The sequence below is a fragment of the Brassica rapa genome, chromosome A02 (genome assembly GCF_000309985.2).
Source record: "Brassica rapa cultivar Chiifu-401-42 chromosome A02, CAAS_Brap_v3.01, whole genome shotgun sequence".
Lineage (NCBI taxonomy): Eukaryota > Viridiplantae > Streptophyta > Magnoliopsida > Brassicales > Brassicaceae > Brassica > Brassica rapa.
The window spans coordinates 26286161-26298272 of record NC_024796.2 but is presented as its reverse complement, the minus strand read 5'-3'; the positions used below and the strand labels follow the sequence as shown (position 1 = coordinate 26298272).

At 33.5% G+C, this 12112-nt stretch overlaps 1 protein-coding gene and 1 long non-coding RNA gene across 15 annotated transcripts; one reads left to right on the top strand and one right to left on the bottom strand.

The window, feature by feature from the left end:
* Positions 1-1014: 1014 nt before the first annotated feature.
* LOC103854256 (cytochrome c1 1, heme protein, mitochondrial) lies at positions 1015-3241 on the top strand. 2 transcript variants are annotated; one of them, XM_009131188.3, is made up of 8 exons: positions 1015-1204; positions 1321-1391; positions 1488-1699; positions 1810-2089; positions 2179-2250; positions 2336-2452; positions 2532-2597; positions 2836-3241. In XM_009131188.3, exons 2-8 carry the CDS (start codon positions 1332-1334, stop codon positions 2950-2952), a joined length of 924 nt encoding a protein of 307 aa, XP_009129436.1. In that variant the 5' UTR covers positions 1015-1204; positions 1321-1331; the 3' UTR covers positions 2953-3241. The 2 variants fall into 2 exon arrangements, with proteins under 2 accessions (XP_009129436.1, XP_009129437.1); XM_009131189.3 differs by having other exon boundaries at positions 1092-1204; positions 1332-1391.
* Positions 3242-4394: 1153 nt separating this feature from the next.
* On the bottom strand, positions 4395-8522 carry LOC103854255. Of its 13 annotated transcripts, none has more exons than XR_004455310.1 (11): positions 8177-8513; positions 7927-8087; positions 6901-7440; positions 6766-6817; positions 6529-6681; positions 6231-6444; positions 6048-6122; positions 5826-5952; positions 5331-5727; positions 5077-5173; positions 4395-5007 (listed from the first exon to the last, which is right to left on the bottom strand). It is a non-coding gene; the product is annotated as an uncharacterized LOC103854255 (long non-coding RNA). The 13 variants fall into 13 exon arrangements; XR_004455308.1 differs by having other exon boundaries at positions 5826-5937; positions 8177-8510; XR_004455304.1 differs by adding an exon at positions 7673-7770 and having other exon boundaries at positions 5826-6444; positions 8177-8522.
* Between the last annotated feature and the right edge of the window lie 3590 nt (positions 8523-12112).

The window sequence follows — 12112 nt, the reverse complement described above, 5'->3', positions numbered from 1 at the left end:
TCCATCTTGAGGGGGCGTGTTAGATATATACAAGAGATATTGTCGAGATTATGATTTCATAACTTTAGGAAACTTAGTTAATGACTTAACCTAGAGTTCTCACCTCTTGTATTGTATATATTGGCAATTGCCATCTATTGTGAATAATATAGAAACACATATTCTCTACAGTAAAAACAGAGCTATAGGAGTCAGAAAAAAAATTATACAGAGGTAAGCAACTCTTGGATTATCTGCTTCAATGTCATTAGCTACACCAAAAATTATACTCATCGTGGATTTATATGTGCAGAGGAAAAGGAGGAAAAAGAGATGCGAACGCGAAGAGAGATGGAGATTCGTTGAGTGGGGTTTGGGGTTATCCAATTGCTCTATGAGGAAGTAAAAATAGATGGAGATGCGAGCGCGGAGAGAATCAAAGAAGAGAGAAACAGATCGAATACGAAAGAGAAGAGAAGAAAAGAGGTCACCTTTTCTCAAGTCAATATGCATCTGCCACGTATGGGTTTTTACTGATTCTTCAACCTCCATATATAGAACCGGTTCTGTCTCTTTATTTCATTTTTCATTTATTTTTTCCCCTTTTTTCGTTAGAACCCATCACTACAACCCCCCAATGGACCTGCTCTTAGATATAGAATCAACAAATATTTCAAGTTTTTTTGTTTCTTGAGTATTTTTTTTAATCTATTTTAGACAATTACTTTTGGAGAATTTCAAAATATCTTACATATTTTAGATACTTTTATATATTAAATCTAAAATAATTAATAGATTTATATATATAAATCTGTTTCGGATACATTTAGGTACCCGAAATACTTCAGTCGGATCGGGTTCAGTTTTGGTTCTTTAAACAAAATTTTTGAACCCATATTGATTCAGGTTCGGTACTACATTTTGGATCGTTCGTTTCTTTAGATTCGAGTTTTTTGTCCACCTAACCAAAACAAAGTGGTGCTTTAAAATTAAAATATATATATTTAAATGATTAAATTCTCACCCACTGGACTTATCTTTGAAGGGAAAGAATTGGGCTGATGCAGTTTAATTTAGCCCATAGGCCCAATAAGTTGAAACTGTCCCGTGTTTAGCAGCAGCCACAGTGTCATCGTGGTCCACCCATTTTTCTCTCGTTTATCGGTTTACTTCTTCGTCCCTTCCTCGATCGTCTCCCTCGCCGATCTCGTTACTTCATTTTCCGGTGAGATTCTCTCTGTTCGTATAGTGAATCCTTCGCCGGATCTGTTTGTAGGCTTTGTTCGCTTTTTGTGTATTCGCTTCGTTTCTATGTATTGATTCAATCTCTTTGGTACAAAGCGTTTAATCAGATGGTTGGAGGAGGATTCATCCAGCAAATTCTCAGGAGGAAGCTGCACTCCCAATCACTTGTGAGATTTTTTATTTTTAAATATTCATTTTGTGGAATATAAGACAAGACAGTGTTGTTATGTCTCTTAGCATTTGTTTTTTTTATTGTCGTGCAGGCAACTCCTGTCCTGTCGTTGTTTTCTTCCAAGAAAGTTAATGAGGATGCTGGGTCTTCTGGCGTGAGAGCACTTACTCTCTTAGGTGCTGGAGTTACAGGGCTGTTGAGTTTCTCTACAGTTGCATCTGCTGATGAGGCCGAGCATGGGTTGGCTTGTCCGGACTACCCTTGGCCTCATGATGGCATTCTCAGCTCTTATGACCATGCTTCGTGAGTGTTTCTCTATATACTCTTAAGACTTTGAAACTTGAGCTAAAAGTAAAAGTCTTTTGACTTTCTATGCTGTGTTAAGTGATGAAGGTTTGATGTTGTATGAGCAGGATCCGTCGTGGGCATCAAGTGTATCAGCAAGTCTGTGCTTCTTGCCACTCCATGTCTCTCATCTCATACCGTGATTTGGTGGGTGTTGCCTACACTGAGGAAGAGGCCAAAGCAATGGCAGCTGAGATCGAGGTAGTTGATGGACCTAATGATGAGGGTGAGATGTTCACCCGTCCTGGTAAACTCAGTGACCGCTTGCCTCAGCCTTATGCTAATGAATCGGCTGCAAGGTTTGCTAACGGTGGAGCGTATCCTCCTGATCTAAGTCTTATCACCAAGGTCTGCTGCTGTTTTCACTTGAATTTGAATATCTGTAGCAAATTTGTGTTTAATGATCTAATAAGTGGTTTTAATGTTTTGCCTGCCAGGCACGTCACAACGGTCAAAACTACGTCTTTGCTCTTCTGACTGGTTACCGTGATCCTCCTGCTGGCATTTCAGTAATTTTTTTTGACTCATTACTTAGAGTGGACTTGTTCGAATTCTGATTTACTGGTTGTAATAGAAGCCATGATAATTTTGCAGATTAGAGAAGGGCTACACTACAATCCTTATTTCCCTGGGGGAGCAATTGCTATGCCGAAGATGCTCAATGATGAAGCTGTTGAGTATGAAGATGGTGTCCCCGCCACAGAGGCACAGGTTATGTCTGCTCTTAATGGACAGCCTTGCTTGCTGAGTGTCATGATCTTAACTTTGAGTTTTGTGGATTACTGCGCAGATGGGTAAAGATGTTGTGTCATTCTTGTCTTGGGCAGCTGAACCAGAAATGGAAGAGAGGAAATTGGTAGGTTTATCTTCCTTTTTCTCCAGTGCATATGCATTTTGGTTTGTTGTCGAAAAACCTCACTCGAATGTTCCTAGTTTTTTTAGTTTATAATCAAACATGTTGACTTGTACCAAGTGTGTGTGCTAATAGTTCTTGGTCTGTTACTAAGGCATTAACATCTAGATATGCTGAGGTATTATATGTTCCAACATTTGACAAGGTGCTAGCTAAATGGTGAGTTTCTCATGGTTTGCAGATGGGATTCAAGTGGATATTCCTACTATCCCTTGCTCTGCTCCAAGCAGCCTACTACAGGCGACTGAAATGGTCCGTTCTCAAGTCCCGCAAGCTGGTCCTCGACGTGGTGAACTAAAGCTTTACTTTGTAAGCTTCTGCAGTGGCTACGCACAACTCCTCTTTTCAGCAACATATCTCCATTTTTTCATGTGCCATAAAAATCTTCGTGATGGGAAGGTGGCAAGACCTCAGCTTCTTTTCCTTTTGAGTATCTCTTTTATGAGGATAATAACGAAAATTAAAAATGTCTGCCTCATAATCAAACATGAACTTGAGATTATTATTATACATTTTGTTTTGTTTCTTATCTCAGACCGCTACGCCACGGTTTATTCAATAAAGAATGTCATTCGTGCTCGGTTTCATGGCTTACGGTGTTGTTTTATGAATTAGTTTTTTTATCCTATCCTATTTCGTTGTCATTGTTGCCACAAATATTTGCACGATTCAGGAATCCAAACCGGTAGTTCAGAATCTACTTGAACACTGACGTTTCTCTTGTACTGAATGTTCCCATCAATACAAGTCACAAGAGAGATTTATTATACCATTTTTGTTTTGCTATATAGTTTGTTTCACAGATATAATCACAGGACCTGTCATTGTTGCTATAATATAAGTCAGAAGAGACATTTATAATACCATTTTTGATTTGGTATTGTGGATATAATGGCAAAAAAAGTAACTGTAACCGACAAAAAAACAACACGTTACACTGACAAACTTCTACAAATGATTTTCGCCAATGTTAAGGTAAATAAATAATCTGGCAGTGCTTATTTATTCTCCTCAAATGTAACTATTAGCATCACGAGACATGGCAGAACAGCAGAGAGATACACCATGGCAGAAAATGTAAATATTTTCGTTGCCAGTTGCTACAAATATTATCCCTGATCCACCGCTAAGATCAAACCCGATCCGGATCTTCCCAGTCCCCAAACTCAATACGTCATCAATCAAGAAGAAGTCGTTCTTCCACTTAGCCTTAACAAACCCTATCTTTCTAGCTACCTAAATCGAAGCAGCCAAGTTTCTTAGCTTTCAAGCAATCAGGCACTTGGTCAAACTCTGTATTCCTGAACTGACATCACCTGTTGGTAAGAAAAAGACTTTTGTCTTCAGCGGCTAGTCTAACCTTTCTGTGGATCATGTGGCATATTTGGAAGGGGTGATACGAGTTTTGCTTTAACATTCACGGAGTGACCCTGAGAAGGCTTTAATGGAAGCTGAAATTTGGTGTGAGAGCCAGGGTTTGGTTCCTCCGCTGACCTGAGACACTTCTCAGAGAGTCGTGTGGTTCAGACCTCCCATCAATTGTCTTAAATGCAATTTGGCAGCCTCATGGGTAGATAATGTTGTCATTAGTGGAGGAGTTAGGTTAATACAACAAATTTAAAAATTGGTCAAGATTTTATTACTTATAATCCGCGCGAAGCGCACAACAATCTAGTATCATTTCATTAATAATCTCATTTACATGATAGTTGCACTGAATTTAAAAATAAACAAATAAAATTGATATAAAAATGAACCGATAAATATCCTTAAAAATCGGGCATTAATTATTTTTTACACAATGTTTAAACGATATTAAACTCAAGCTTTTTGAATCCAACAAACATCAAGTAAGTAAAAAAGAAGCATTCAACATAATAAGAAAAGAAGTATACAAGTCTTTCGTACAGGAAAAAAAAATGCCCATGATAATTCTTGTTTTGTGGTGTGATTGTGAAGTTGTTTTGTTTTGTTCGTGTCTCGTTTTTGTTTGTCGAGTTTTGTAGTTTATTTCGTGGCATGGTGTAGCTTTTATTTTGAGTAAGTGTGTGTCTAAGTTTTCTTTATTACAATTTGATTTATTGTTTCTTATTTCTGTATTTACTATGTTAGTTTTTGTGATTTTGTTGAGTGTTTGTGAAATTCTTTTATTTCGGTATTTGTTGTGTTAGTTTTTGTGATTTGTTGAGTGTTCGTGACGTTTTGATTTTTTGTTGTTGTTTTGTTTGTGCGAGTTGGTGTAAGTAGTTTTATACATGAGGAGAGACAAAGAGATTTCATCACCCAATTCTTAGTGGTTCTGCTGGACTGATGATTTGCCTTCACAGCTTCTGAAACTCAAAAATCTGAACATCTGCAGGAGGAAAGACAAAGATGAGAACAATTAAAGAGCGAGTTAGATGACAAAGAAACAACAACTTACCTTTAAAAGAAGTAATAAGAAAAATGATTGGCTCTCCCAAGTGGACGACATACACAAAATTGATTCCTAGCCAGTTGCATCTTTAAGTGATGTAGCTCTGAAATGGAGATTAATTAGAGAATCAGATAGCAACTTCCTTTTTTACCACCGACTAAGTCACTAAACCACTAACTATAGTTCTTTCTAATCTTTTGGAACGTTTATATTTTTCTTCAATCTTTCAGCGTATCTACTAAATAAATACTTGAGTTTACCTTTCTGAGAGTTTGGTCAAATCTTGTCAATGTTTCCTTTATAGATCCAGCAGCAGTAAGTTATGTCGATCTGCAAAATACAAAGTAATTAGACACTCAGTTTTCACATGACTTGTAATTTGCTTTTGGCTGCTAAAAGCGTATGGCGGCATTCTTGTTCTTATGAACATAACTGGCTTGATCTGATAATATATATTTTCAGAAACAATATATATAAGAAAAGAAAGAAACGCAAAGACACTTACCTTGACTTACATCCACAAATTCATCCAAGTCAGAATTCTCGAAACATTACACTAGCCCACTCTTGAATCTATAAAGTGTTAGAAGTTTCTTACTTATCTGGAGAGGTTGGTAAAGCTATCGTAAGTGATTCAGTTCTGAAAACAAGGCCAACCTACAATAAACCGAGCAAACCCAAAAATCAGACATGAGATGAGATAACAGATACCCACTCAACACTACCATCAACAAAAGGACAAGAAAAAATCATACACTCCACGTGAGATATCAGACTGAAGTTTGGTTGTGCATCATCACCCTCTTAAAGAATAGCTTGAAGACTTCCATCAAAACCGTTATTCCCCATTGTTCATTGGAGTTCTCTCTGTCATTTAACAAGCTCAAAAATCATAAATAAAAGACGTCACCTAAAAGTCCCCCGAGCAAGATTAGTGAATGAATGATCATTGTTCAAGGTTAGACAGTAGGACATACCTAGCAACCACCATAAGAAGAGATCCAAGGCAAAAGTAAAAACATCAGAATAGAAGAACCATCTTTCCTAGACATCTAATCATAGTGAAACAAAAGGAATTTTTAATTGTTGTCCTTTACCTAAAACATGATAAACTTAAGATATGTGCCAGAACATGTTGTACAGGGTTATAGATATATCACCTTGATCTCGTGCACATCTACGGAGAATAATCTCTTGGAAAGTAGAGCAGGATGAAAGAAAGCCAGTTAAAAAATTCAACGTAACCAGAAATAACTAACTGCCACACACACACACACACAAAACTCAGGCTTCAAACGAGATTTAGAGGTGGAATTTGAAACCTGGTAGTGGTATGAGTTACTGAAAGAATGTATCAAAGACTACAAATGCGACCTGAATGAATTTTTCAAACAGTTAAGCTTGAATATTAATTACATAAATGACTAATTGATAAGCAAAGTATGACTTGAGTAAAACCTCTTGGAGTCTGTATTGCTTATAAAAAATTAACTAACTGCCACACACACACACACACAAAACTCAGGCTTCAAACGAGATTTAGAGGTGGAATTTGAAACCTGGTAGTGGTATGAGTTACTGAAAGAATGTATCAAAGACTACAAATGCGACCTGAATGAATTTTTCAAACAGTTAAGCTTGAATATTAATTACATAAATGACTAATTGATAAGCAAAGTATGACTTGAGTAAAACCTCTTGGAGTCTGTATTGCTTATAAAAAATTTGTTTGCTGCAGCTCAAGAACCTGTTCACGAGATAACAGTTAGTATAACAATACCTAAAAACTGGAGATATATTCATCGATCAAAAATAAACAGAGTAAATTACCTCTTTCAGCTAGTCGCTTGCCCACTAAATGATTTGATTCATGGGAAACAAATATCATATGAAAAATGATACGAGAAACACTATTGAATATGGAAGTTCTTAGGACTTTGCATTGCATCTTTATTGTTTAGGTTTGTGTTTGTGTTTGAGTTATTGATATGTAAAAATTTGTGTTGTGACTTGTGAGTTACTGTATGTTCGAGTTTTGCTGTGTTTTGAGTGTTTTGTATTCTGTTTTTTCGCTAGGTTGTGTTTGACGTTTTGTATGCGTGTTTTGTAGTTTTGTTATGCTTGACGATGCGTATGTGTGTTTTGTAGTCTGCTTTGTTATCGTGGTTGAATGCGTTTTGTGTGTTATGTGTTTTGTATTCTGTTTTCTTTTTGTCGGATTCTATATGAATTTTCGTCTATTATGTAATATTTGTGTATATACGTGTGTGTATGTGAGAGTGACAGAGACGTAACCTTCATTCGACATGGCTCATACCCAAACACGTCTTCCAACGTTTTATGTCTCCGCAGCAAAACAATAACATTCTCCTGAAACTGAATACTTATAATCAGCAATACACAAAACAAAAATCATTGCTAAGAATAAAGCACAAGTTACCTAATGATATGAAGTAACGTGTTGCGTTCCTCTACGAACAAATCTGATATTTTGCATATGTATATGCCTTTATGGTCAATGAACACATTTGCTTTTAATAAAAGATATCAACCCAAACATAATATTATTGATGATTACTTATAAATAGCTACCAAAGTCTACCTTTCCAGAAACTTCGATCAAATCTCTTTTAACCATTTTCTCCAGTAAATAAAGCAACAAGCTTACCATGTCCACGCAACATGAACCACAATAATTACCTAATCAAGATTTTTTTTGCTAATGGTGATTAAACGCAAGAGTCATCACAGTAAATCTAAATCCCTAATATCATTAATCTTAATCGAATTCGCAATAATCGAAGTCACACATCATCAACAACGGCTCGGAAATTGCAGAAAAAAGAGAGTTTATACCTGATTTTCAGCGTAATCGGAAGGCGTTCGGAGGCGTTAGATCACGACTACTACTGCGACAGGGTGTGAATTAAACGACACCACAACGGCGAGGAGCACCGTGTAGAGCGGCGGATCGGATTTAAAATCACCCGCTGATTGATCCACCACCGGATTCGATCCTGGCCGTCGAAAGCCGATCAGATTAAATAACGTATTTGAAATTGGAGGATTTGAGAAAATGCGAAGCAATCTGAAGAAGTAGATTTACCAGAGAGGAGGAGATTCGAGAGGGTCGTTGGATGAAGAACGAGAGCTCTAAACCCTACATGTGCGCTTCAGCCTTCAGGTAGAGAGAATTAGAGAAAGACGGAACAATCTAACGCATAGTTTCGTATTTATAATCGTTGATTGAAGTTACTAAACTGCCCTCGGTGGTGCTAAACATTTCAAATTCGAAACTAACGGTTATAGAACGGCGAAATCTGTATGTCTCCAAAACACGTTAGTATACATACACCATTATTCTTGTAATTACTAAAATACCCATGATACGAAATGATAATGATCATTATTTTCATAATGATGAATGAAACGGTTTAATTTCTCTCTGGCTCTTGCTTCTTCTGAATATTAGGCGAAACATGTGTTTTATTTATCTATCTTATTAAAACTCAAGTACAAAATTGGAGTGTTTGGAGACTTGAATAAGACTTTTAAAAATTTGGAGTGTTTGGAAACATGGATTGCAGTCTTTTAAAAAAAATATTTTTGTTTGAAAACAAGGATAGTAGTATTAAGAAAAAAAGTAATGGGCTTATGTTTTTTAAAAAAATTGAAAGTTATCTAGGCCACTTTTAAAATATACCAAAATGGGTCAATCTAATTCCCTAAAAAATTTTTTTCTAAACTAACCATAAAACAAAATTTAAACTTTATATACATATTTCAAATCAAAATAATAATTCAAATTTGATTTATATCAAAAATTGATTCAAAAATATACATATATTCAAAAATGGATTTTTACTAAACTATTTTTCAATAACCATTATAAAAAAATATTGTCAATATATATAAGAAAAATATAATACAAAGCCCAATTTGAAATACCAACTCAAATTATGGTTTTCATATTTCATATTAAGTTTTAAAAATATAATATATGTAATTATTTATATGATGGTATGTATAAAATACTATTAATTATATGATTACTTATATGATGGTACATATAAAATACGATTAATTATATGATGATAAAATACGATATATAATAATGACTAGGGATGGGCTTTTGGATACCCATACGGGTTTAGTTCTGATCGGTTTGTATTTTGGGTTTTCGGGGTCAAAGATTTCAGCCTTATTAGAATGTTTCTAAATTTTGGTTTGAGTTCGATTTGGATCTTTGCGGGTTTGGTTTGGGTTTGGATAACTAATTTAAATTATTTTTAAAGTCTTAAATCATTATATATTTTAAATTTCTCAAAATGTAAAAATAAAATAATATATTACGTATAAATTTGAATAACAGATGTCATAATACTTAAGCTTAACATATCAATTGGCTTGATTTAAAATTTTGGATACAAAATCAATAATTATTTTAAGTATTTTTGGTGATTTGAGTATACTTTAACTATTTCAGATATTTACTTTTGACTATCTATATATATTTTCAAGTATTTAAACCAATTTAAAAGTATCATTTTTGATGTTTTATATACGTTAAATCTAAAAATAATTAATACATATAAGTATATAAATCTATTTTTATATAAATTCGGATACCCAAATACTTCGGTTCGGATCAGATTCGGTTCTCTAAATAACAAAATTTTGAATAATTAGAATATTTAATCAATTTATGTTTGGGTTTGGTACTATATCTTTGGATCGGTATCGGTTATGTTCCTCGGATTCATTTTTCCAAATCCTAATAATTACATGAAAAACAAATATCAACATATTTTTCAAAATATACACCGCGCGCCTGCGCGGGTCAAAATCTAGTTTATTATTAAGTTCAGGTCGCAATATCCAAGCACTTGTGTTAGATACTTAAGTTTCTTGTTAATAATGGTCATCAATCTCAGGATTATTATCAACAACTTTTGCAACATAATATGGGCATAAACAGAAAATCATCTTGCAGTTTTTGATGGAATGAATAGACGCGAGAATAAGCTACTCGACATTTCACTCAGAATAACACAGACCAGAACTCATCTCAAACTTTGATATTTCATTAGTAGCATTTTTTTTTTTTTGACATTAGTAGCTTATGTTGAGTGTGGCTTATTATCCTGTGTATTTATTCCAAGTTTACTGCAATAATTTCATTAAACCTTTAGTAATCATTTACTAATTATTAAGGATATTTAATATTAAAACCCCTCAACTAAGTTTGTTTAGGGTAAAAAAAATCCTCAAACTAAATATTTAACAAAAAACTTTAAATTAACTTTATTTAATGAATTAAATTCTATCAGGTCATAATTACCATTACTACCGGTAAATTTTTAGTTTAGAGGTTTCTACATTAATTAAACATAGTTGAAGTATTTTACCGTTTAAAATATAAAACATCAAAATTTTATAATGTTATCTAAAAATTAGTAACTTGAGTTTTCAAAATTAGCATTTTTATTTTTTTTTGTAAATATATGAGTTTGATGTGTTTTTAACATCAACATTATATATGTATAAATTAAAAATGTAAAAACTCAGAAAATATAACAAAAATTATCTAAAGATTTATTGTTACATTTTTACTAGATAAGATATAATTTTTATTATTTTTCTTGTTTTTTACATTTTTAATCTTTTAGTAATTTTATTACAGGTAAATCTTTAGATAATTTTTATTATATTTTATGGGTTTTTACATTTTTAATTTATCCGGGATGATCAGGGACCGTTTGCTCTCCATAACGCCTCCTACGCGTCCTCCACCAGCTCCTTCCCTGCTGCAAATCTTCTTCTCTTTCTCACTCTCTCCTGTCTAAAGCTTCTGTTTCTTTCTTGTAATAAATGGTCCTCCGCAACTCTGTAAAACCTGAAAACTGATTATAATATCTTAACATTTTAACCAAAATAAAAAAGGAGGTTGAAAAGCCGAGTTAAAATGAAAAGCAGTTTTCCATATTACTGAACAAAAGTTAAAGTAAACATAAGAAAACTATTTTTTTTTTGGAAAAAAATAATATTAGAGAAAGAAGAAAAAAGAATACCAATTATAGAGAATAAAGAATAGCTTTAACAGAAACAAATGAAATGTTAAGAAAAAAAAACTGAAAGACAAAAAAAAAGTTTACGATTCAGACAGATTCTGATTGATATTTCAATTACTAGTTTACAAAGTCAAGGAAATATGATGTAGAACTGCTTGAAGATTCAGACAGATTCTGATTGATATTTTAGGAAGCTTCAGTCTAACACGAAGCTTGTAGGTTGTCTCGTGTATATGAAAATCACCATGCATTTTATCTGACACGAGTTGAGTCATATATGATTAAGAGTTTTGAACTATCCAGTTATCGCTGCTGAGATTTGATTAAGAGTTAAGATTATATAACCAACTCGTTTATACTTACATTCATATTTAAATTTTCGATCTCTATAGAAACTATTTTAAAAAGATTGATTATACAAGCAAGTTTAACGAAATAAAGGACTAATTAAATAATGTACAAATTTGTGAGATCATTTTGTTCATTTTGGTTTGCGTTACTGCGTATGAATAATTCACAAAGCTTCATGTTCTGTTGTAAGAATTACGAATGAGGAAAAAAAAAGAAGAATTACGAATGAGGACAATATTTACTTAAAGAGTTATCGTGGTCGGTCTAGGAAACGACATTATTTGTTTTCTTAGTATAGAACTCGTTAACCCAGATTATATTTTTTACCTATTTAAACATCTTTCTCTATGATAATGGTAGCTAAAACAATAACAACTTTGTCAAAATTATTAATTTTTAAAATGCAGAGACAAAGCTTACTTGATTTTTATTTGGTTCAGGTGAGTTCCTAGTAAATGTTATTTTGGCTAGATAAAGTAGACTAATTCTAATTTAGCTGGCCGGCTTTAAAAAAAAAATTCAAACATAAAATTTAATTTTCAGAATGTATATATCTTTTTTAGTAGTTTTGCAGAAAAATGACCGATTAGTTTGCTTAATTAGGATCATATCTTCTAATT

What these genes read in the sequence shown, in the direction of transcription:
- LOC103854256 (XM_009131188.3), top strand. Translation starts at nt 1,332, where the DNA reads ATGGTTGGAGGAGGATTCATCCAGCAAATTCTCAGGAGGAAGCTGCAC. An exon ending in ATCCTCCTGCTGGCATTTCA is followed by an intron (nt 2,251 to 2,335) that starts GTAATTTTTTTT and finishes ATAATTTTGCAG; the next exon opens with ATTAGAGAAGGGCTACACTA. An exon ending in AAATGGAAGAGAGGAAATTG is followed by an intron (nt 2,598 to 2,835) that starts GTAGGTTTATCT and finishes CATGGTTTGCAG; the next exon opens with ATGGGATTCAAGTGGATATT.